Here is a 24,241-nt window from a genome sequence, read left to right as displayed (position 1 = left end):
GCTTTTCCAGAATGCCTTAAATCAACAAAGGTGTAAATAAACTTTGTGACCAGAGTAACAGTTGTCATGTTTATAGTGCATTTCAGATTAAAGCACTCTGTTTTGGCACCTAGTGCAAATTCCACATGGGTCCTGCTGAAGTTCAAAGCAAGATGTCAGATACTATACCTCATAGAGCTCCCATGAGGTTTTTTGTCTGCTGCTTTTTCTGTGCTGTTCAACTTTTTGTCCTGATCAGGCATTTTGTAAAACTATCATCAGATAGCTAAAAACTCATTTCCTTAAAAATAAAGTAGAAAGATAGAATTATATCATTGCAGCAGAAGCAACAAATATTTACTTACAGAACCAACGGATAAAAACAGCTCTGTTTTGTCAACATGAACTCTTAGGCATCATATGATAACATCCTTTAGAATTCCAGATATTCACAAGAAAATAATTAACTTAACATACATAGACCTTATTTTCCCAGCATGTGGAAATATTGAGATAATATTGTCTGCCTTGCTATTACAATTAATTTTTTTTTTTTGAGATTTTTCCTCTCCTTGCATATTATTACCATTACTTCTCATCATGGATTATCTATTTATGTTACAGCAGTGATTACAGGCTGATTTCAAGATTGTACAGGCTGTAGTCCAGACAGCAGAGAATATAATAATTTTATAATCTAAATTTTAAAAAAAGACAGACGAAGGGTAGAAAAAGGAGGTATCTAACAAACAAATAAGAAGCATGCAACAAGCAGTCTACCAAGGAACCACAGAAGTTTCCAGTAGTTTGGAATCTGAGGCTTCTGCATTTCAGGCTAATGCTTGATACCAATAGCAAACAGCTTTTTTCTTGTAGTGGGACACACAGCTGACTCCCATAAATGAGCAGAGCTGTGTGGTCTGGCCTCCTCAGGGCCATTACCAGGTATTAAAAGCACTGCAGGCAAATATTCAGTCTGTAGGTCTGACTTACCACAAAGTCCCACAGCTTGTTCCTTGCCCAGTACACAACATCTGTTCACTGAAAAATTTATAAAGCCCTAATAAGAAACAAAAAGACATAGAAAGAAGATAGGCAAGAGGAATCTGTTGCTGCCATGCAGATCCTGCTCTGAGTGAAAAAAAAAGACGGTTGGGAACAGGCTGGGGCTGAAGAACTACCCCAGTGAGCTACAGACAGCTGCAGCATTTTGCACCTTCAATTAAAAAAAAATGAGGATACAATATCACTGGCTGATCCTTTCTACTCATTTGACTAATCATTAGATGTGGACCATTTGGAAACTTCCTTTGGTGTCCCTTTAATAGGAGTTTCCATATGAAAATTTCCTATGGGCCCCTCAGTTTAGGAAGGATATTGAGGTCCTGGAGTGGGTCCAAAGGAGGGCAACCAGGCTGGTGAAAGGACTCAAGCACAGATCCTATGAGGAGAGGCTGAGGGAGCTGGGGCTGTTCAGCCTGGAGAAGAGGAGGCTCAGGGGAGACCTCATCACTCTCTACAACTCCCTGAAAGGAGGGTGTAGCCAGGTGGGGGTTGGTCTCTTTTCCCAGGCAACTCTCAGCAAGACAAGAGGGCACGGTCTCAAGTTGTGCAGGGGGAGGTTTAGGTTGGACATTAGAAAGAATTTCTTTACTGAGAGGGTGATCAAGCATTGGAATGGGCTGCCCCGGGAAGTGGTGGATTCTCCATCCCTGGAGATATTTAAAAAGAGACTGGATGTGGCACTCAGTGCCATGGTCTGGTAACTGCAGCGGTAGTGGATCAAGGGTTGGACTTGGTGATCTCTGAGGTCCCTTCCAACCCAGCCAATTCTATGATTCTATAAATACTATAGCCTCCTTTTCTCTTTGTGCAGTATAGAATACCCCTGCTATTGATTTTTTACTTCTCCTTCTCTAAAGGCAAAGAAAAAGAATACCTGGTAGGAAATAAAAGCATTGTAAACTACCAGAAGCTGCTGCTTCCAAACTGAAAATTGGTGTTATTTTCTCAATTATGTATTCTCGCATCAGACACAGAATTACCTAAAATATAGCTGCTGACAGCATGAACTCCTGCTTTGTAGTAACTCACCCTAGTATAAGTGGCCTGTAAACCCAGCTCATCAATTTCTGTTCTTTAAAACAAAGCTTTGTTCTCCCACCAGCTGCCTCACAGTGACTCATCTAGATCCACAAGAAATTCCTTCTTTATCCTCCACATGTCCACTCAACAGTGCTTTAAAAGCAGTGTAAGAGAAGACAAATACACTCCTAAGTATGTTTAAGTATCCTTATGAGTAAGAAATTCCATGTATTGTTTTAGTGATATTTGTGTTATATATCCTCTCCCCAATATTCCAGTCCACTTGGCATACTATAGAGGCATGATAGGATGCAGTCCTCACCTCACACTTTTGTGAAATTCACAAATTATCAACTTTCTTACGAGCACGTGTGTGCAAAGAACAGATTTCAACCAATTAAAGTATCACCAAGCAAAACTACACACACAGCTTGTCCATGACCAAATACAGTTAAATCTTAACATTTTCAGCATTCCATTTCAAAAAGTTGTCCTCTGGGTGAACCTCAAAACCATGAACAGCAGGATACCCAGTGCTAGGATTTCACCTAAAATTTTTAGGTCTTTGTGATCATTCACAAAATCTGATCGCTGTGGACCAGCCTTGCTTTTGGGCTGCCAGTCCAATGTTCTTGCTATTTGCAATACCCCAGTAATGGTGAAGCAGACTAGCAGCTGACTAATATTTTTAACTTTACCACTACAGACCCAAATGTCCCTGTAAAAAATCCAAGTCAAATTCCCTTCACTGCTGCATGACAATGAAAAGATGCAGCTCACCCAAGGACACAGCCCCTCACCCAGATCCCAGGACTCATCCTAAGGTTACCTGTCCATTTCCTAGAGGCAGCTAAGCCAGCATGAGTGTCAGAGAGCACTTCAGCAGTAAGAGGCCAGTCCTGGCCACAAACTGACCCTGCACAACCTCTTCGGTCTGCTGGCACAGCACCACCATAAGTGCACACACAGCTCAATGGATTGGGAAACCTGGTTCAGGTTACAAATTACTTTAACCCTGATTATCTTCTAGCTTGTCCACAAGTATTTCTGCTGTACAAGGACAGGTACAACATGCAGAAGGGAGTATTTATCCATGCAGCTTAAAGTGTTGTGCCCTTCAGCTTTACTACAGAGATAAACCAATTAACTAACTACTGGTGAAAAAGTCAGATCCTTTCCTTCCTTTCTCCTTTCGAGCCTCAACCACAACCCTCCACTTCTTCAGCTGATCTGACCCCAAACTGATCCAGTTTAGAGAGCTTAAACAGACAGAGAGCAATATGCCTCCCTATTTATAGTTTTGTACCAATTTATCTCACTGTTACAGAGGTCTGATGAGTAACCCTCCTGACAAGGAGGCAGGAATGCACAGCTGTAAATGGAGGGGGAAGAGTGCAAATCCCTTCCATCAGTTGCCAGCCATTAAATCAGGTAGGTGTATTAGCACCACACCACAAGTGAGAGGCTGACAAAGGGAAACAATTCCCTGCTTTCCTTTTATCAGGGATAAACCTGAGAGAAAGCAGACATGAAATATTTCCTTACCTATTGTTACAGTTTCCTCACTTTCTTGAAATCACTGAGTAATTTCTCACCCCTGTGTTTCTTCTTTATTTATGCCAGCAGAAATTTCCACAGAGCCAGGCTGTTAACTATCCTCATAAGTATCCCCCAGCTATTATGCCAGCCCCATGAGTAATGCATAAAAAACAAACCAAACAACACTCACATTTCACTTAGGTTATGCCAGAAAAAGATTAAGATCAGGCAAATTTTAAACATACAAAAAGGAAAATGTCTTCACAGCAGTCTTATTTTATCCCATTTAAAACAATGAAATGAAAGCAATATTAACTAATTAAAATTAATTGGGGATAATTACATTTCATCAGTTATGTTAATTCAATTACTTAGGAAGAGAGATGCATTCTGGTAGTGCTGGCATGCAGGACAGGAAACAAAATACACCAAGAATCCTTGGTGTGTCAGAAATGAAAGAATTCACATGATGAGAATTGGGAGAAAAAGGAATTACAACCCCAGACTTGATCTGTGGCCCAGTCTAGATTCTGTCTCTGATGACGTGAGCACATAAGCTTCAGAAGGTGAAAAGAAACCCCCAGATAAACAAAAACACAAAGACATGTTGGAAGGTTAATCTACTACCACAAGTAGTTAGAAAATCCCTTTAAACAAAAAGGTGCATTACATTTTTAATCATCTTCATTTGCAATACCTACTGGATTTGTGCAGCCTGTAAGCCAACAAGATGTTTGATTTACCCTTGAACTCCTTTCTTAACCAGTGCAGTGGCTGGGTTCCACTATGTAATTATATGCAAGAGGTTACCTGGTTTAAGCTGGATTAAAAAGCAGGAGATATATCTTGGCTTTAGTAGGTCTTTTGATGATGTTGCCAGGTAGGAACACCATAAGCTGGGTGTGATGTGAGACGAAAATTCTGTATAAGAGCAATTATCAGTTTTGTCAAATTGATTATTATTGTCAAAGCTGAAATGGCAAAGGAAGCATAAAAGGTGATGAGAAGTCTCAAAAGGTACTTCTTCTCTAGTCTGATGAAACCAAAGGAAAATAAAGACCATTTCCTATCTTCTCAGAGAGCACAGCAGTCAGAAGGATGGGTCACCCCTGCTGACAGCCTGAGTCTAGGAAAATCTACGCTGAGTAACCCATAAAGACAATGGTTGCAGTGTATGTCTTACATTATTTTATTGGTTGAATTGATGTGGAAATCTGCATGTTTGCTATCCATTAAATCTTCCAACGCATATATTTACCTCAAATTTTATTTGGCTTAGTGACTTCTTTGAAGATGTCATGAAGATTAACCAGGATCCAACATGAGGTTACTATTTTTCCAACAAATTGAAATATCCAATTCACTGGTGGCTTGGGTTTTTTTTTTTTTTTTTGGTTTTTTGTATTCCCTCTGCACCATCCCAGTTCCAGTGGAACCATAAATGGCCAAGCCTATTCTCAGCTTCCTGGACCCATGCAATGCCAGTCCCGGGGCTATTTTCTAGATCATAACTTTAATGTCTAGATTCTGCCTAAATTTTTCCTGTTAATCTGCAGTTTACAGGTGCAGGAAATGAGGATTTTTGAGGTCTAGCAAGCAGCTTTGTATCAACACAAGGGTAACAGGTAACTCTATGGAATTCACCCTCTAGCACGCAAGCATTTTTAGGGAACTGTCCTGCTACAGCCCAGAGCCTCTGGGAACCATAAGATCGTTTGAAGTCTTCTGAAGGCTGGGAGCTGGTAAAGGTGCAGGGCTGGAGAAGGCATCTCCAGGAGGAGTGGGGGAGGGATGAGGGCAGAATAACCCTTCTTGTAGAGGCATTACTCCTGGTTCTTTAGGTGAGATTTCGGACTGAGATGCACTCCTGGGTTGGCAGGCAGCACTCTTGGGATTCATTTAGAAGCCGGTTCCCCAGAGTTTTCACATCTTATTCATGCCTAAGCAGACGTGTCAGCTCTTGATTTTTGTGTTTTACACCAAGTCGCATTTTTACATACATTCCCAGATGCCACCATTATCTTTTTTTTTTTTTTTTTTCTTTTAACCTAGAGCTTGAAATCTTTACCTTTCCACAACTTAATCATACCACGACTGGAGTCTGTGATCACCCGGAAAACCCCTGACCAAACCGTGACAAGCTGGGAAGACACAGAAACCTCATTTTGGTGCCTCCTTCCTCCCTCCCTCCCTCCCCACGCCACCCTTCGCTCTTCCCCCTTTCCCTCACCTTCCCCGCGGGCTGCGCAGCGGGACCACCTGCCACGGGGGGGGAGGGAGGGGGAGAAAGAGAGGTGGGGGGCTGGTAGCGTGGAAGAAAGAGGGCAGCGAAGCCCCTTAGCAGAGAGCGGGCTAACACCGGGCTCACCGAACCCAACAGCGGAGGCTGATGGGGCTCCCTCCCTCCCCCCTTCCCCCTCATTTTCCTCCTCCTCCCCCTCCTCCTCCTCACTCCCGGCCCCCCTGAGGGAGCGGTTTCCGTTGGGGTTGGCTCGCGCCCCGCCCCCTCCCACTCACCCCGCGTTACCGCTGAACGGCGACCGCCGCTGCCTGCGCCCCGCAGCCCGGGATGGATCCCCACACCCGACCCAAACCTTGCCCACCCCCATCCCCCTCAAGCCAATCGAGTCCCATCTTCTTCGACCCGGCCGGCCTATCAACAGCCGTCAGGCTGGGAGGTGACCGGTAACCTTAGCGACGGCCGACGCCGGTGGCTGTCGCCATAGGCACGGGAGACGCGTTTAGGATCATAAAACCAGAAAGAGCCTTAATCTAGTTCAAAGGTGGTGGGTTTTTTGGCTTTTTTTTTATTTTTTCTTTTTTTTTTTATTGCTTTTACCAACTTTCCGAAACATTACAAAAGATAAGTTTTATTCTATCAGTAAAATTAAAACAATGAAGGCTTGATCATTCCCCATTAACAGACGAGTCTGAAAGTTGTGTTTCCTGTATGGACTGAATAAACTGGATCCTCTAATGTCTGGAATAATGAAATGAAATTTGTTTGGGATTTTGTTATAAAGTAGAGAAACTGTAATTAGAAAAAGCAGTCGTAAAAAATTCAAACCATACAGTATGTAATCAACATGTCAAATAAGCAGTATTAAAACCAAAATGGTAGTTCAGCTGCAGATGCTGAACCCTGGAAGACACCTTTGCACAGGACTTATCAGCTACAACAGAAAGAAAAATATTATCAATTATTATGCATCTTGCCACTAAAACCATTTAGAAAAGTACTGATTTTCAAACTTATTCAAGACCCCAAATAAATGTCAACATGTTCTAAATTCCAAGTGACAGTGTCTTAAATTCAATGCCAACTACGAAGTCATCTAAGTTTTCACTAAAAATGTTACAAATTAAAACTGGCTTAACATTACTAAGCAATTTGCTTTATTTGTTTCACTACTTTCACACTGACTCAAAGCTGTGTGGATCTGGTCTTAAAATTTGCCATAAAATAAATTACTGTTGGTATAAACAAAGCCTTTCCCACATTTGTACTGCACTTGATAATTTGACCTAGATGAGTAATTAAAACATTACTAATCATACAAAGCAAAAAGAAAACGAAAATAATTGAGTGCTCATCTACCATTTGTGAACTGAAAAATCATGAACCATTTCTCTTACAATTTACGGAACGTATGTACATGAAAACCCTTTAAATTGGTGCAGGCTCTGCAACATGACACCGATTTTGTTATAGAGACATCCTGCAGCCCAGTGACAAATCTGCCTTTGCCAAGGGCACCAAGTAGGGATCTTCCATGTAAAGACAGAGATGGAGGTGAAGCAAATGGTCAGGTTATGGGAGAACTTTCATTAAATGCAGAAAAAACGGCCAAGATGAGGTTGGAAAGCCCCCACTAGGGTACCAAATTATACCCTAATGGGCTTTATCATGACAAATATGGCACTTTAGAACATTTTCAGTGGGTGATCTTATGTAATGGCTGAAAATTAATCTAGGGAGAAAGTATAATTAGTTTGGGCGTATGTAAACAGAATGTAAAGTGTGTCATTGGAAAATATATAGGAAGTATATAGGAAAATACTACAAACAAGTTTTTGCAGAACATAATTTACAACAAGGCTGCATTTTAAGTGAAATATTTTAAATGATAATTTAAATGGAGTGGTCGAAAGTAAGACCTACACTTTATGTAAACATCCATATTTATAAATAAATTAGAAAAGAAGGGAAATTAAAGAGGGAAAAAAAAAATAAAAATAGAGGGACTTGAGGGACTTCCTGAGGTGGCTCTGCAGCCAGATACACAGTAGAACTAAGATCCATTCCAGGAAACAAAAGCATTTAAAAGAAGGGCAGGGATGTTGATTTTCCTCTAACTGTTGGAATGGAAATACATTGGCATAGTTTTTACAGGGCTTAACCCCTGTGAAAGGTACCAGTGACAGCAATTACCACTGCTCTTTTGCATCCATTAAGGCAAAACATATATTTACATAGAGTAAACTACAGCCTTAGCCATTTTACTTTAATCCTATGTGTGATTTTAACTAAAGAAGATGCAAAAGGAGCAGTGAATCACTTGACCATAGATTATCAATAGGGCCTTCTGCACTTAATACCACATTTTCTGTATATATGGGAAAAAAGTACAAGCATAACACGGTACTGACCAAGAACACCGGAACTAAAGGGCACTGAGAACTGTTCTGCAAGTTATGGTATTTCTGACACTGGTTAAAATATCTACACAATTGGAATTGAATAAAAACTGTGATTAAACTTGTGGGGCTTTGGTGTTGTTTCCTTTCAACTTGACTTCAAAAATTAGTCAGTTCCTATAATATTGACTAAAACTTAACCCTTCTGAAGAAAAAGCCAGATACGAGGTGTGCAGCACCAGGAAAGTCTGACTTCCAGGCATTAAAAACTTAAAAATCTAAGAAGCTTACAGTAATTTTTTTGATCTTTGGAGATTGTTGCAGGATTGTGAACATGAAGTGAAAAATACTGCTGAGAGGACTAGTACAGAAGTAGTGTGGACAATGCTACATAAACTGCCCATGTCTTCCCTCTTAACAGAACCACTATTTAATAACTAATCTGCAGATGTGTTTTGAGGGTTTCTGTGGTTTGTTTTTTGTTGGTGTTTTTTTTTTGTTTGGTTGGTTGGTTGGTTTGGTTTTTTTAATGATGCAGAAAGTTTTGGGAAACCATTTGCTTTAGTTTCACTGTAACTCAGTTTGGTGGGAAAACACAGGTTTTCTGAACTATTTTCTGAAACAGCATATACCCAAGCTAAGGCACAAGCAACACTATTATCTGAAAAAAAAAAAAAAAAAAAAGAGTATCTATTCAGGCCATTAGCACAGCATCAGTCAAACTGGTCACTTGCTTTGCCACTGACCTGAGCCTTTTTAATGGGAGTTTGAATGGCATTATTTGTATTGCTGTACACTGTAATTTACTTTTTAAAAATTGTCATCTAGGAAATCAGCCAAATGAAAAAGGGGAAAAAACCAATAAAACCCAAGCCCATTATTGAATTACATGACATTTAAAGGGAATGGTAACTGCCCATGTAACTGAAATGCTATTTTTAAATGTTTCTCTTTATTCCCAATGATTGCTTTATTTTTGTAATATGAAATTATCTTCTCTCCAAGTGGCACTTGGCTGAAGAGCACCAAAATTTCCCCTGAATGTTTCTCAGACAAACTCTCCAGAATTGTCTCCTTTTGCAGTTGTTGAGAATTTTACCATGTGGTCCATGGGAAAACTCCCAACTTTGTCAAAAGCAGTACTGAGCAAATGGCACCTTCTAATTTTAAACGAGCACAGATTCTAATTACAGCCATTGCATTATATCCAGAAAGGACTGGTAGCAATTCCGAATATAAAGAGATCATTTCAGAAAGCCAAAAAACTAAGGCATAAGGGAAAAAAAATAATAATAGAAACTACACAGGTAATTGATCAAAATTTTCATTTATACATAAAATTCTCATTATTTCAAATATTATGCTAAACACTAGAACTTGAAAATATAAGTACAATAAATGCACTGACTGCATCTTTATCAGTGAACCTCAAAAAATCCCATTTACTTTAATAAATGAATATTTACTTTTTTATTCATCTTACATGATAAAAATTTTTACTAATTAAAATAAATAAAATGTTTAAAAATATGTTGGTGTGCTATCATATATGCCCTTTACAATGGAGAGGATCAGAACTGTACATACAAATACCACAAGTAATTTGCAATCCATAAAATAATACTGATCATAAATCTATTACAGAAATAAGCTACAGCTAATTTAATCAAATACACAGTACATTTAAAAATTAATTAAGTAAGAAAGATACTGGATAGGGACAAGAAATAGTCTAAGGTTTCAGTCTTAGAGCTGAGTAAATCAGACTCTGATAGTCAATGGAAGAATATAAGGAAAAGCAGGAACGAAAGAATTCAAAAGTAGTAGTTTGGTAACATGTCTAATTTCCTATAACCAAATTGCAAAAACTGTAAATCCAATTTCTATTGTGTAAACATGGAATGTCCAGAATGGCAAATACTGACTTGGGACTGTAACAACAATTTCTGCACTCATACTGCTACTGGACAATTATGAAGAATCAAGGTGAATTGAAAAAGAAAATGAAAAAGAATAAGAAATAGCAGAACAGGGCATTTATATGTATTTTTAGGGATAAACTAACCACCTGACTTAGGGTTCTAGGCCACTTCTGTAAAATAGGACAGACAATCCAGAAAACACTAGCATGTAGTAGAGACATAAAACAGTAGTTCTTGTCAACAACATGGTAATATTTGTTCTATGAAATCACAAAAAAAGTATATACCCTGCAAAAACAAGCAGTAATTGCCTGCATGGAAAACAAACTTCTGTAGCACACACATTATAAACAGAGGTATGGCAAAATTTTAAGCAATGTGGACCAGTAATCATCAGCAAAAGCTGATTTAACTTTTATGCACATACTGATTATTGAAAGTAATATGCATTGATTACAATCTTCCTATTTTAAAATGAAAATAAAATTTCCAATAAAATAAATAGCTGAAGTGTGATTACCACTCATCTTATTTGTAGGAAAATCTTCTCATTATGCAAGCATATCTACAGTGCCCTAAACCATGGCAGAATTAAATACATGTTGCTCCTTAAACTGGAAATCACACTTCAATGGTATAATATCCTACAGTGATGTATATACACACACAAATACACACAATTCCCATTGCTTCAGTTCTATAAAGATGTTTCAGCATCCACGTATTTCACAACAGGTGTATCTTGCACATTTATTTTCACACTTTCTGGTTTTTCAGGGCTGTTTGAAACCAAAGAGGAAAATGTAAAGTTTGATTCACTTCAGTAAAGGTTAAGTTATAAACATTTTAAATTTAACAAGGAACACAGAAAATATTTATGCAAGAAAACTTTTAAAATTATGCATTTCTATGACATCCTAACAAGTGCTAAATATTATTCACAGGAGCAGTACAATCTTCAAGAAAGAAATCATCATGATCTCATCTATAAACACCATTTTCAGTCTCACTGTTGCTATTGACTCTATTCATTTGAAACAGTTTTGCAAAGCACCTTTGGAAAAAAAAAAAACCTATCAAAACTGCCTAGCTAAAAATACCAAAAATAACATACCAAGCAATATTACTAATACTGCTTAATTACTGGGAAGGGAAAAAATTTTGTTTGAAATAAAGGACTGGTAAAACATTTCAGTCTTTTCAAAATGGGGAGCCAGATTTGTAAGAACAGCAGAGGACAGTCAAAAATCTGCCTACATGTCCATTCAAGTCGAAGACCCTAAAGACAACTGGCTGGGCTGACACCTGAACAATTGATGCTCCTAAGGACACAGCTACTGAACAGTGGTTTATCCAAGGACAGAACAAAATGCCTTGAGGTAGTTACAGAACAGTGTAAGAGAAACTGGAATGAAAGGTTATGGAATGAAAGGAAAATGTCTGTTAATAAAATATTTACAATAGATGGAATATTGAATATGATCTAAGTAGATAAAAAAGCAAACTCTTCAGAAGCCTAATTTGCTAGGGCCGAATAGAAATTGTGTTCTACCTTAACTTACTCAGGAAACAGGAAGGCACAAGATGGAGTAGTACTAACTTCTAATTGTCTGAAAATCTAGAAATTGTAATTATTCTGAAAAGATAAATTAAGCATTCAAAAATTCAGGTTTCTGAGAACCTAGCATGAATGAAAATACAGCAGTTGAAAGAAGATATACTGACACACATATTCTGTTATCTGTCTAATGCCTCTGTTTTCTATCTTCCTGTCAGTCTTGCCTGCTCAAGCTTTAAAAAATGTTTCTAAAATGTTTATTTAAAACACCTATTTAAACATTTGGTGCCTGCTCTAATAAGTCTCTTCAGCTTTTCCATTATGATGCCCCCAAGGCCTCTCCTTGGCTCGTTATTCACCCTTTTTGGTTGACCTATTGTCAGGGCAAAACAAAGTGTATTTTCATGCCTAATTTGGAACAATGGACATGCCAAGTAAAAGGTTGTATGCAAGGACTAAGTGACCAGACACTGATGTTTCCATGATGCAAGCTAAACAGTACTTGATAGCTTGGATGATTCTGTATCAATGCTCCCTCATCACCAAGTCTTCCACCAAGATGTCATTTTACACGAAACATGAGAATTCGGGAAGTTGGGGATATTCCATATGAATATTCAGGATTGGCTTTGCTTCCCTTTATAGACTCAGTCAAACAGGGAAGAAACTGGTAAAATGGCAGAATGATTCAGTGCACACAGACTTTTTAGTTTGATGGGGAGCCCACTGAAAAAGGGGTTCCTGGGCCTCACAGAAGATGCATCTCAGCTTACAGGAAATGTTCAGAGTACTGAAGACTCCTAATCTGTCCAGTGCTTCATTCAAGTACGGTTCATTTCCATTGAAGATACTATTAGAGGCAGGTTTATTTTTTTTAATAGATTGAAAAAAGTGAGATGGGAAAAAACAAACCAACCAGCCAAAAAAAAACCAGCAGGCAGACCCTAGGGCAGCATAAATAGAAATGCTGGGCTTACCTTTTATTCCCACTGACATTTGTAGTGTTCCAGATCAAAAAAATCCCATGTTCATACACATTCTAGCAATGCTTTTAGAAACCCTAAGCCATCACAGTAGCATAATTGTATTAAGCAAATAAAGAGTAAGTTTAAAATTGCAATAATACATTTAAGAAAATAATTTAAATTCCTCACAGAAATTAACTTCAGAGTAAAGAGGAAAAATGAAAGTTCAAATTCAAGTTCTTTGAAAGTAAAAAAGTCAACGCAGATTTACAGAACACATGCATTCATTTTATGAGACAGATTTCAAGAAATGCATTTATTAGCTGTTAAACACAAGATCATAGTTAGCATGAGTAATTATAGCTACCTCAGGTTAGCTCTGGTTACTTTGGCATTCTCAGTACTCATGGCAAGAGCCTTCCACTGTGCAGTTTTGGCCATTTCGTCTGATATGTTTACAACTGAGGGATCAACACTAAAGAACAAACATACTTTCTGGTTAGTATTCCATACCTTGCAGGAGCAGTACACTTATTGTCACTCATCTTTTATATCAGTTGTGCCTTCTTTCAATATTTACACAGCCACAAGTGGAGTTCATGTCTTACAATGCATTTCAACAAGAAACTGAAGATTTAACTCAGCAGCACTGCCTTAGCATCTTAAAACAGTTTTTCACATAGATACTACTAAGACACTGAGAATATTTGAGAAGTCTCTCATCTCTAAATTAACTGAAATTTTTATTTTGCATGCTCAAAGTAACGAAAAATCAGAACTATTTTAAGTTGTTTCTAGAAAAAGATCAACTTCAATAGAGCAGATGTTAATAAAATTTTGCAACTGGTAGCTCAGTTGAGATTTAGAACTATTAAAAGAATCTGTAAGTCCCAATAGCTAGACAGATCTCAGGTTATTTTTTTCCTGTAGAGCTTTACTAGACATTTTTCAAGGCTTTTTTGCCACCATTCCCTAAGTTCTGCAAAAAGGTAACTTGACTCTCCCAGTCAGTAAGCTTTGAAAACCTATTTACCTCTTTCCCCTCCACATATTTACATGTACAGCAGACTTGGGTGCTGTCTGTAGAGAAGTTTTCTGTTCTGTTCCATACTCAAGCCTCAGAATCTACCCCAGTGTACCTGTTAGAGCTCTTCAGATTGCACAGAAAAGTTTCATGGCCATTTTTCCTCAGGAATCCCCACAAAAAGCAAGGCAGTGAAATATACAGTAAACACACATGCATACAGTTGATGAAATTATATTTCTACCATGAGAGCAACTACCAACTCAGATGTCTTTTTAAACATGCTTTGAAATTTAGTATTAATTGCTAAAGTCTGATTAAGCCTGCTCTTTGAGGAGAAAACAGCATTCTGCAGGTATATCTGTCTACCAAAAAAATCTGCTTGTTGCTAACTCATATAGGGTAGACCTGACAGTACCCTAGATCCATAGGAAAGCCAATTTTTAACCTAGGAATACTTAGAATGAGAGAGGAAAAAAAAAGCTAGCATGCTATTAATCTGTCACATCTTTTGGGTATGTTGCACAGCTGAACACCACCTGATAACTAAGCTGAGTACATCCCCATTAGGGGAGATTGATACTGAGCAAAATGTCTTCCAGTGATGAAGGAACTTTCCATAAGTGAAATTCCAGCACCTCTTTTTTTAGAAGAGAGCTGGTAGCCCTGTGCTTTTAAAGTACAATGACTTTTTTAAGTAAAAATGGGTTAGGGTTTTACATATACTTTTATACATATAAAGTATGTATGTAATAGAAATGATAGACTTTTATCCTGGCTTAAGTAAACTATTAAAGAACTGCACACTTAGATTTTTTTTTTCTAAAAATCCAGGGGCTGGTAAACATATAGCGCAGCTGATGCTATTAGTTGCTTAATACTCAGTATTTCATGCACAGTAACACACAAGTATTCCACAAAAACTGACCAAAGAAGCTTCTTCACCTTGAGTACAGCTGGTCGAAACTGAGTCATCTGATCTGTTCAAGACGGTCATGTAAATTTGTAATTAAGATGCAGTTTTAAGGAACAATGCAACCTAAAAATACTACTATAGCACCATCTTTGTACCTCCTTATCATGGCTGAGTTACAAGTTTGGGAAAAAAAAATTATACAACTCATACGTAATCAACTTTATATAAAGCAAATTATTGTATATGATACAAAACCTCTTAAGTTCAACAATTTATTATACCTGTATTTTAGAGTTTTTACAGGAAAATCCAAATTTGCTCCTCCATATGAAAGGTGCACACTTTCACTGTCCCCCGTATGAAGCATTCTTTCTGCTTCCTGTAAATTCCAAATAAGAAGTTTACAAAATAATTCATGCAGCTGACAGTTTCCATAGGGGCATTTCCCTATAAGGGACTGGAGCTGAATGTGGGAGATGTTGCTTAAAACCTTTTATCTTACAACTATTTTATCCAGGGAGGGGAGACAGGAGAGCAGGGAAGGAGGGTGTTGCCAGTTTTGTCAGGAATTTAGCTAGCTGGTGTACAGTTAGATAAGACCTCTATGGATAAGTTATGCAAACTGTATTTTTTGTAACTGATGGTTAGTTTTAACTACAAACATGCACAAGCAAAATGTCCCTGACAAGATGAACAGTTTAAAATTAATTTTAATGGGGTAAAGATGCCAACTCTTCTCCTTTTCTCTCCCTTTTTCCTCCTTCTAACCTAATCTGCATCACAAATAAGAGTCATAGTTCATAATAGCATCATTGAAATGGTGATTTTTCTTCAACTTAATTGCCAGTAATAGCTCCTCTAGCAATAAATCTCATTAGTAAAGAATTTCCAAATGTGTATTTGGTATGTGCTCAGAACACTTAAATTCCTTTTAAATCTCTGAGTATTTTCTAGTAATCTACAAAGTGCTTCCTTTGACTATTTTCACACTTACTGCTTTCTCTTTTTTCTTTTTGTCATCTTCTTTCTTCTTCTTACTTTCTGGCATAAGATCATCAAGCCAGCTAAGCTCTCTTTTGGTGAAACATAAATCCATGAGCTTGCGAATGAACACTAATGCTAGAACCTTAAAGGAATCATAAACAGAATCCTTTATATTAAACTCTTCAGTCAAACAAAAACACACATACTTTCAGGACATTAAAAATCTTTAGCTGAAGACCTTTTTTGCAGTACTGGTTCCATCTTACCAGCAAGTTAATAATTCACACTTTCAGGAAATGAAAAGTTCTTGGCATTTCAAAAATTAACAATTTGTACAACAGATTCTTTTGTTTCTTTCCCACTCCCTTCTTGTTTAAGGCAGCAAATACATTCTGAAGAGAACACAGACAATGCCCCTACTTGTGAAAAATTACCTTGTAAAACAGAAAACTTACCATCATAGGGAAAACAACAGCAGCTGCAGAGGCTTTAATCACCCACAACAGAACTAGACAAGTGAGCTGAACAACTGTAAAGATATGGACCTTCCAGAGTGGCACATAACGTAGATAAATCAGGTCAGGTTGATGTTTGGCAGGCATTCCAAACAGTTTTATACGGTCAAAAAACTGCAGTGAAAAATAAAATAATGCTTCTGTTAACGATTTCCTACCCCTCCAGATGGAAATAAAACACTCTTAGGGGACTCCAGAAACCTAAGTTAATCTCAAATAAAATACTAATGAAGGAGGCTGAACATTCAAGGGAGTGGAGCTGGCGGCTGTCTTCTTTTTCTGTTTTTTTCCTTCCTCTTAATAATACTATAAAAATTCAAAATATTTAAGAAAATTTGTTGCTCAGCTGCACTACTGAGAGAATAATTGCAATAGAACTTAGACACTAATGCACAAAATGGTAAGAACAAGTATCCAAACTCAATAAATCATCCTATATATTATTCACAAAGTATGGGCTAACTTTATTGTTGATCACTTAAGGTGATGTGTTACAATCTCCTTTTCAGTTAATACTACACAAAAGCAAATTGCTCATTAAAACCAGACTTTACCTGAATGCCTTTTAATGAAGATACTCCCATGTAAAGGAAGACACCATACAAAACTGGCATTGGAATAAACTGTAGAGGAAGAACACCCACACTGTTACTTGTGGAATCACCATGGCATAACATAGCAGCTCGTATTAGTGAAAAAGATACGGACAAAGTTATTTTGTACTTTTTATTTTATTTAAGTGAAATCTGTAAAAGCTGTGGCTCTTCATTTATAGAGAAAATATATTAATCGTTGAGCAGCAAAAAAAAAAATTAATTCTATAGTGCTAACAAAGCTCTCAATAGAATTAAAAAAGTCCTGACTGCTCATTCAGTTTTCTAGGTTGCCAAAAAAATTTGTTAATGCTCAGTATGGTATTTTATGCTGCTGGCAGGAACTGCACTGACATGATCAACTTCACGAAATTTTCCTGTTTTACTTCCAATCACTAATCTAGCATTTCTGGAGGAGATGAAACAAAAAAGGTACGATACCTAGGAAACTATGAAAGTCAGGTAATTATTCAGGGATAAATTTTGCTCCCGTAAGATCAGTTTAAAGCTTATGAAGATAAGAAAGTTGTGCACTAATTTCAGTGGCACTTGCATCAAACCTCTACAGCCTTCACAAAGCAATCAAAGCTTTCTTTGCTCCTGAAATGCATGAAATGTCTGAGTACAGGACCTCCAAAATACAATTTAAAAAATTAATAAGATATAAACCGAGGCCACAATACTACCTACAAAATCACTGTTACACCATGATGATGCATAGATAAGCCTTGACACTTTAAACAAAGGAAGTTTAATAATCTGAAGAGAGGGATGGGGGGTGAACAATGCCACTTCTGATAGTAAGTTTTAAACCGTTTCTGTTTCTTCTGTTGTATTTATTATTTCTGCTCAAGTAGCTCTTATTTTTATCACACTTCTTTCCTATACTTATAGTTATACTATATGTAACCACATAAAAACAACAGAGTAACTATTTTAGGTAAGACGGACCTGAGAAAAACAGTTGACATGAAAAGCAGGTAATGAGAACAAAGGCTGCTTTATTCTTTCTGTTCAACTAACAGCTGTTGTTCAGAAGGCAGTCTAAGAATGAGCCCAGAAGCATATAAAATATTGAAATATTTGATATCAAAAAACAATATAAAAATCAAAAGAACAAAGAAATTACAAATATTTTTTGAAAACTGTCTTTTACCTTTAACACAGATGTCATAAACACTGACAGCCCCATCAGGACAAAAATCATCAGTCCTGTCACTCGTTGCTCCCGGATTCCCAAAAACTTTGGTTGCTCTCCTGGTGCTGAGCATTCAGATTCAACTTTCAAGCTATTAACATGACTTATAGACAGAACAGTTGCAGCAACAAACCATGGTAAGCCCATGATAGAACATATCCCCAACATAACACCAACCATGAGCAGATCAAGATGATAACCACAGCCTTTCTGCAAAATTAAGCAAACAAATAATTCAATGAACTTTCTGTCTATGATAATTTCTATTTCTGATATTTATGTGCATTATAACTAAAATATAAACTACACAAATTAGGTTTTTTGAGAGTGTCCACAAAACTGTATTTCTTCTTCATTAGTCAATATACACATTCATTTAGTAACTGGTCATGTTTCAGACCTGCAGAATTAATTTGATTTAGAGTTTTGTGAAAGTAACTTTTACCTTCAGCTTATGCTCCTTCCTGTTTATAATAACAGCTGTTATTTGTTGATCCATGAAAATGAGAATGGTACAGAGTAAAGCAGGAACAGCAGATACCAAGAGTGTCCACCAAGGATTGCTTCCAAGAGGATCTATGAACCATCCTCGGTCTTTTCGGGTGGGCTGAAAAAACAAACATCAATGGTAAGATTTTAATTATTAAAAAAAGATTAGGATTTTATCGCTACAAACATCTGCAATCAACAGTCTCAAGTATGTGCTTGTATTTTTTTTTCAGTGCCTTTAACCAAAAGACTAATTTAGCTGCTATATATGAATGTGACTTTATATGGAAAAAAAACCAACAACAACACATCTACTCCATTTCTTAATTTTTGTACATTTGCACAAAAGAATGCTTCTTTTTCAATGACATTATAACAAAGCATAGTCACTCCTGTCAGATGAGACACACATCCAAAACAGAAAAGGGAGATTACTTCATCCACTACACTGTAAGTAGATAGATAGATTTCTCTTTCTATCCAATTCCATTGTAATACTGTTCGTGAAACCACAAGCATTCAAAAATGTAATCTTTTTTAAAGGTTTTATTTCTTACTTCAAACTTCTCTGGAACATGAAGCTTAGGAGAAGGTACTCCTACAAGATAGTCAATCAAAACCATGATTACTATGGTCAGAAACACTGCAAAGTCACTGATGGTAGAACGCACCTATACAGAAAAGACTTGTGTTAACTCTTGATTTTTCACCATTATAATTTGCATGTAAAGAAAGACATTTTTCCCCCTAAGAAGTCCATTTATACTACATTATACTGCTTAACATTATACATATTTTCTCTCAATTTTAAAATTCAAGCTGCCTGCCAACATAGCATGAAATTGTAGAAGATGAGTATTTTGTACAACTGTTCATCCAATTATCTCATTTTAACTGATTACTGCAAGCAGCAAATTGCTTAAAATAACTCCTTCCTCATCTTCCTGTCCTCTCAACCCTACTGTGAGGCTGGGTCATCTCAGCTAGTCTTAATTCAGTAACATGACTAATTTTTTCCAAAATCAATGATCATACCTTTGATGCTTTAATAGACAGGAGGGGGGTAATTTGTAACAGGTGACCTCATTAAACATTAGGAACACATTATACAGATGAGCTGAGGTTTAGAGAAGATATAACCACTTTTATTTTGGCTTGCAGAAGCTGTGTAAATCACTCTAAGGATAATCACTACATTAACCTCTGTTAGAATCAGTAATTCTCCAAGGAACTGCTCAGAACCCTTCATACATGAATCGTTTAGAGAAAGCAATCAATTGTTCTGTACAGCCAGGTGAGGAACAGGACAGCAATATGATCTCTTCAAGTGATTCCTGGCACTAACCCATTAATAGAGGAGACAGTCTGCTTAGGTGTTCTAATGTTTAGAACACCTGGTTGCAACTATAGGGAAGTAGACAGTAAACACTCAGTTTTCAGCAGCCAATTTATTTCCACTAATATCTTCCTTTTCAGAATTGGGCAGCTAATTTTCTGCTTTTAACTTCTGTCTTAAAAGAAATCTATCAATAAAAGGTTCTGAAGCAAAATAAAAAAGTCAACCCTGTTAAATCATACTGATACATTTATCACAAGATAATAATAGTCTCTAATAAGAATTACCTTTGTTGGGAAATAACGTTTGGTCTTGAATTGCTTAAGGAAAGAGGAGAGGAAAAATGTTGTAAAGAACAGTATGACAGACCAGAAGAGAACATCTGGAATATATGGTCCATGATGGCCACAAGCTGATCCATGAAACACACCATGAAATTCTAGACATTCCTGCAGAGAGAAAAATTCCTTAAATTACTGCATGTTAAGTACATTCAACCTAACTTGTCCTTTCGATATAAAACACGTCTGAGAGCTTTCACAAGCAAAAAAAGGGGGTCCTTCCCTTCATCACTGCCTCATCCTAAAACTCATGCTGTCTGAAGAGCCACAATATCCATCACATCCATTATTGCAAGATGACAAAATGCTGAAAGGCACCCAAGAAGAAAAAACTTCTCTACATTCACCTCTCTTCTGTTTCTCAAAGCACCATAAGACTGAATGCCTACATAAAAACTAAGACCAACCTAACCAACATCAACTTTGAAGCTAGCATAGTCATCAGTTTCTCCCACCTCTTTATTCTTGGCTTTATTATCTCCTGATACAGTTAAGGACTGTACAGAACTCTTACAGAATTAGAATTACATAATTACCCAATTATAAGAAAAAAAAATTCTAGTAAAGTATAAAAAAGCATTGAATTTGAATGATTTTTTTTTAAAAAGTCAGCTGATTCCTATCCAAAAGGCTCATTGAGATGCAAAGCAAAGAACTGAAGTAAACACATGGAGTACAAGGAATAATGGGTCAATAGATCAAATAGTTGGAATAACACTACCACAACCTAGTCTCTAAATGGGTTAATATATCAAAAATGTAACTTGAAAAAAAAATTTTGACATTAACAATATACTTTGATTATAAGCACCAGAAAATCATTGGTAAGTTCTGTCTCTCTGGGAAAACTGAACATAATTGAGAGACTGCAAAGATATATAAAATAAATACAAATATTAAATAAATATAAAAAATAGGTTCAAGAGAAACTACTGCCATAGGTGATTATGGTAAGCTAGGAGCCACTGGTGATACCTAGAACACACTACAGCTGAAACTCAAGTAAAGCACTGAGGTTTTCACAGTATTTTTGCTGTGCAAAATAGCTTCTACTTTCAGAGTCAATGTCTAGGCCCACGCACCAGGAGAGCTCATACACAACTATCTACTGTCATTTTAGACAGCCTAAGAGGGCACATACAGCTAAGCAAAGCAACACAAAATGCATAGAAGATCCAAATCATTCAAGATGCAAGCTGAAAGCAGATGCCAGGGTATGCAAAGCAACTGTAGATAGTTGCATTTAGGCAACTGAATCACAGGTGAGGGTCTACTAATTGGCAAAAATGTTTCTTCCAAAAAGCCTTCTGTATCACTTCCACAGATTCCTTCTCTTCACCTACACGCAGAATTAGTTATAGTTATGGAATATCCAGCTCACAAGGTAATGCTTTCAAGACTATTCTTCGAAATAGCTCTTCCCCTTTTCCTTTAACCTTCAATTTTCCAAGTAATTCTTTTCTTCCAATCAGTATTTTGGTAGGTTTTTTAATTAGGCTGTAGTTTTATACCAGTATCTCACTAACTAGTGGAACTTTCCTACTGTATTTTAACTGCAGATTCCATCTTCACATCTTGTTAAAAAAAAAAACCAACTTGTTCACCTTCTCCCGGCAAATGAAGGAAGCAACCTCCTGGTTATTCACCTCATCATATTCATCTGCACTTCAGAAAAAAGACTGTTCTGACAACCAGAATTAGAGTGGCTACCTCAAGCAGACATTTATGAGATTAGCTGCCAGAGACTCACCCATCCAAACCACTAGAATGATTGTTTAAAGCATTATGGGATGAATAAAAGCATTCACAAATACAATTCTAAAGAAAACAGTCCTGTCTCAAATCAAGAAAGTAATCAGATGAAAATATTAATTCAGACTGGTAGGTTGGTAGGTGGGTTTTTTCCTTATATGTATACATGCACACACTCATAGAAATACACATAGCTTTCATATACTCACAGAAACTGTGAGGTTACTCCATGCTATGTCTTCCACGGATTTATTCATTTTCCTCCAGGCCTCCAAAGTTTCATTGCTGGGTTTCTCAGGCTCAGAACACACACACCTAAAGGGAAATAAAAAAAATAAATTTGCAAGGTTTTAAGCTGTAAGTGTCAAAATGTAGTGATTCGCAGTAATTTCAAAAATCCTGCAGTGTTTAAAACCAGAATTTAGCCTGAAATAAACTGTGTACAAGACTCCTTCTTAGCTAACATAAAGTAGGATTGCTGGGGAGTAATGAAAAATTACAACAGGTTTAACAGATTGAACAAACAAACAAATAAACAAAAACAAAAAAACACACCTCCCCCCCAAAAAAAAAAACCGAACCAAACCCCCCCCCCCAAAAAAAAACCCAAAAAACAGGAACCCAAAAACTTATTTTAAAGAATCAGAGACAGGCAAGATGACTTAATTATATGACTGATCTGCCAGGTTTTGAATAAAATGAATAAAAATGAATAAAAATAAAATGAAATAGATAATATATGACATACTGTGAATAAAGACACTAGGATAAAAATCCAAATGACATCACCTTCCAACAGCCCTTCTCTAAGGTCTTCTACACAATTGTACTAATTTGGCACAAATAGTTTTACTGGCTGTGTACAAACAAAGGGCTTTAGATTTCTATATAGCACAATATCCCACAACGATTCAAACTTTAATTAACACTGTACACCAAGATGAGAAAGAGAGACTGAAACCATTTAATTGAAAAAGCTGGTGTAGATGACAGTTTCAGCAACTCCTTTTCAAACCAGCCATGGCACTAGCCTATAGACATTTCCAAATCTTTTCTAAAATTCTGGTAATTAGCAATTTATCCTGCATTTGGCACACCTTCTGATCTACACGTGACCAAACTTGGTCACCCAGAATTAAGATTTTTGACTATGTGGTGGGCTAACTGAAGATATAAATGCATAAATTGCTCATATTTAAAGCAACTTCATGTGCAAACATGGACTCCAGAATCCTCTCTGCCTGACAGGTTGACAGAGTATACATCAGTATTAAAAAACCAACCAACCAACCAACCACAAAAAACAAAACACCAAAAAAAAAAAACACACCAGCACACAAACAAAAAAACCCCAGAAAAACAACAGAAATAAATATAAAAAGTATACACTTAAATAGCTTTCTTACTGCATTCCTTAAATGTTGGGTTTGTACTGGTAGTTTCGCTGCTATTTACTGTGATAACTCACTTAGGAAAGAAAAAATACAGCTATCTTGCATTTTCTATTATTCTCTCTTTCAAAAAATAATTTTTTAAAAGTCAGGTATTCCACATAATTACATACAGTAGAAAGCTACTCCTTTTAAAGATGTTAACTCCCTATTCATAGAATGTGAAAGCAGCAGAAAGTCTCCACACTTCAGCTACCTGGAAATAATTCTTAGCCAGGTGGGGTAAACTACCATGATTTCTAAAAGTGGCAATGCAGAACTCTAGTAATTTCTGCAATTTCATCTCCAGACTGACCTTTAATAAAGTTGCAATTAAGGTGTGCATCGTCACAGCCCCTCACCCTTTTCTAATACCCATAGTTCACACACAAAAAAAGAATTCTACAGCATCCTGAATAGAATTTTTATCATAACCCCCATGCCCCCCAGCATTCCTCCCACATTTCCACAGAGAGGCAAACACTGCAGTTTAGCAAATGTAAACATTTCCCCTATGCATCACACTACCAGATAACAACTTGATACTTACGAGTATGAAGTCAGTTTATCCAAATCATTGTGCATATTGAAAGCATACACTTCTCCCAAATGAAAAAGCTTTTCCAATGCCTCATAAATAAATATGATGCATATAAGGGCTGCAAAAGCTTCCTCAGTAAATCGAGTGATGTAACACACGAGGCTGCTGGCATCTGTGGCTACGAGCACAATGCATAAAAATGCAGTCCACAGACCAATGCTAGTTCGCAGGGAGAGGTAGGAAAGATCATAATCCCTGTGTGAAGAAACAAACAAAAGTATTAACTGAGCAAAAAGTCACCTCTACTATTTTATATGAGAAAACAGAAACCAAGGTTAAACTCTATTCACCACTTGTCTCATCCTTGGAGGTAGTTCTGAAAGAAGCAGAAACTTTCCTGTCCTCATCTTCCACCAAAGCAAAGCAACTTTCTAGG

General features: G+C 37.1%; 2 protein-coding genes across 9 annotated transcripts in view; both read right to left on the bottom strand.

The window, feature by feature from the left end:
• NEK10 (NIMA related kinase 10) overlaps positions 1-356 on the bottom strand; it is a 77,827-nt gene extending 77,471 nt beyond the window's left edge. Inside the window, 1 exon segment of the mRNA XM_071735470.1 lies at positions 169-356. Within this exon segment, the coding sequence (XP_071591571.1) occupies positions 169-242 (74 nt within the window). The 5' untranslated portion in view covers positions 243-356.
• Positions 357-7,312: 6,956 nt separating this feature from the next.
• Positions 7,313-24,241, bottom strand: part of SLC4A7 (solute carrier family 4 member 7) — a 94,091-nt gene continuing 77,162 nt past the window's right edge. For 4 of the 8 annotated variants that reach the window (XM_071735467.1, XM_071735469.1, XM_071735461.1 and 1 more), the window contains 12 exons: positions 23,815-24,060; positions 22,044-22,149; positions 20,029-20,190; positions 18,963-19,076; positions 18,362-18,523; positions 17,875-18,126; positions 16,680-16,748; positions 16,066-16,239; positions 15,621-15,752; positions 14,908-15,005; positions 13,054-13,161; positions 7,313-10,942 (listed from right to left, as the gene is read on the bottom strand). In XM_071735467.1, the coding sequence (XP_071591568.1) occupies positions 10,861-10,942; positions 13,054-13,161; positions 14,908-15,005; positions 15,621-15,752; positions 16,066-16,239; positions 16,680-16,748; positions 17,875-18,126; positions 18,362-18,523; positions 18,963-19,076; positions 20,029-20,190; positions 22,044-22,149; positions 23,815-24,060 (1,705 nt within the window). In that variant the 3' untranslated portion in view covers positions 7,313-10,860. Of the gene's footprint in view, positions 10,943-13,053; positions 13,162-14,638; positions 14,691-14,907; positions 15,006-15,620; positions 15,753-16,065; positions 16,240-16,679; positions 16,749-17,874; positions 18,127-18,361; positions 18,524-18,962; positions 19,077-20,028; positions 20,191-22,043; positions 22,150-23,814; positions 24,061-24,241 lie in introns of all 8 variants that reach the window. The other 4 variants (XM_071735463.1, XM_071735466.1, XM_071735464.1 and 1 more) reach the window with 3 other exon arrangements.

The sequence above is a fragment of the Heliangelus exortis genome, chromosome 2, assembly GCF_036169615.1.
Source record: "Heliangelus exortis chromosome 2, bHelExo1.hap1, whole genome shotgun sequence".
Lineage (NCBI taxonomy): Eukaryota > Metazoa > Chordata > Aves > Apodiformes > Trochilidae > Heliangelus > Heliangelus exortis.
The sequence above is the reverse complement of the archived record's forward strand: the minus strand, read 5'-3'. Positions and strand labels throughout refer to the sequence as shown.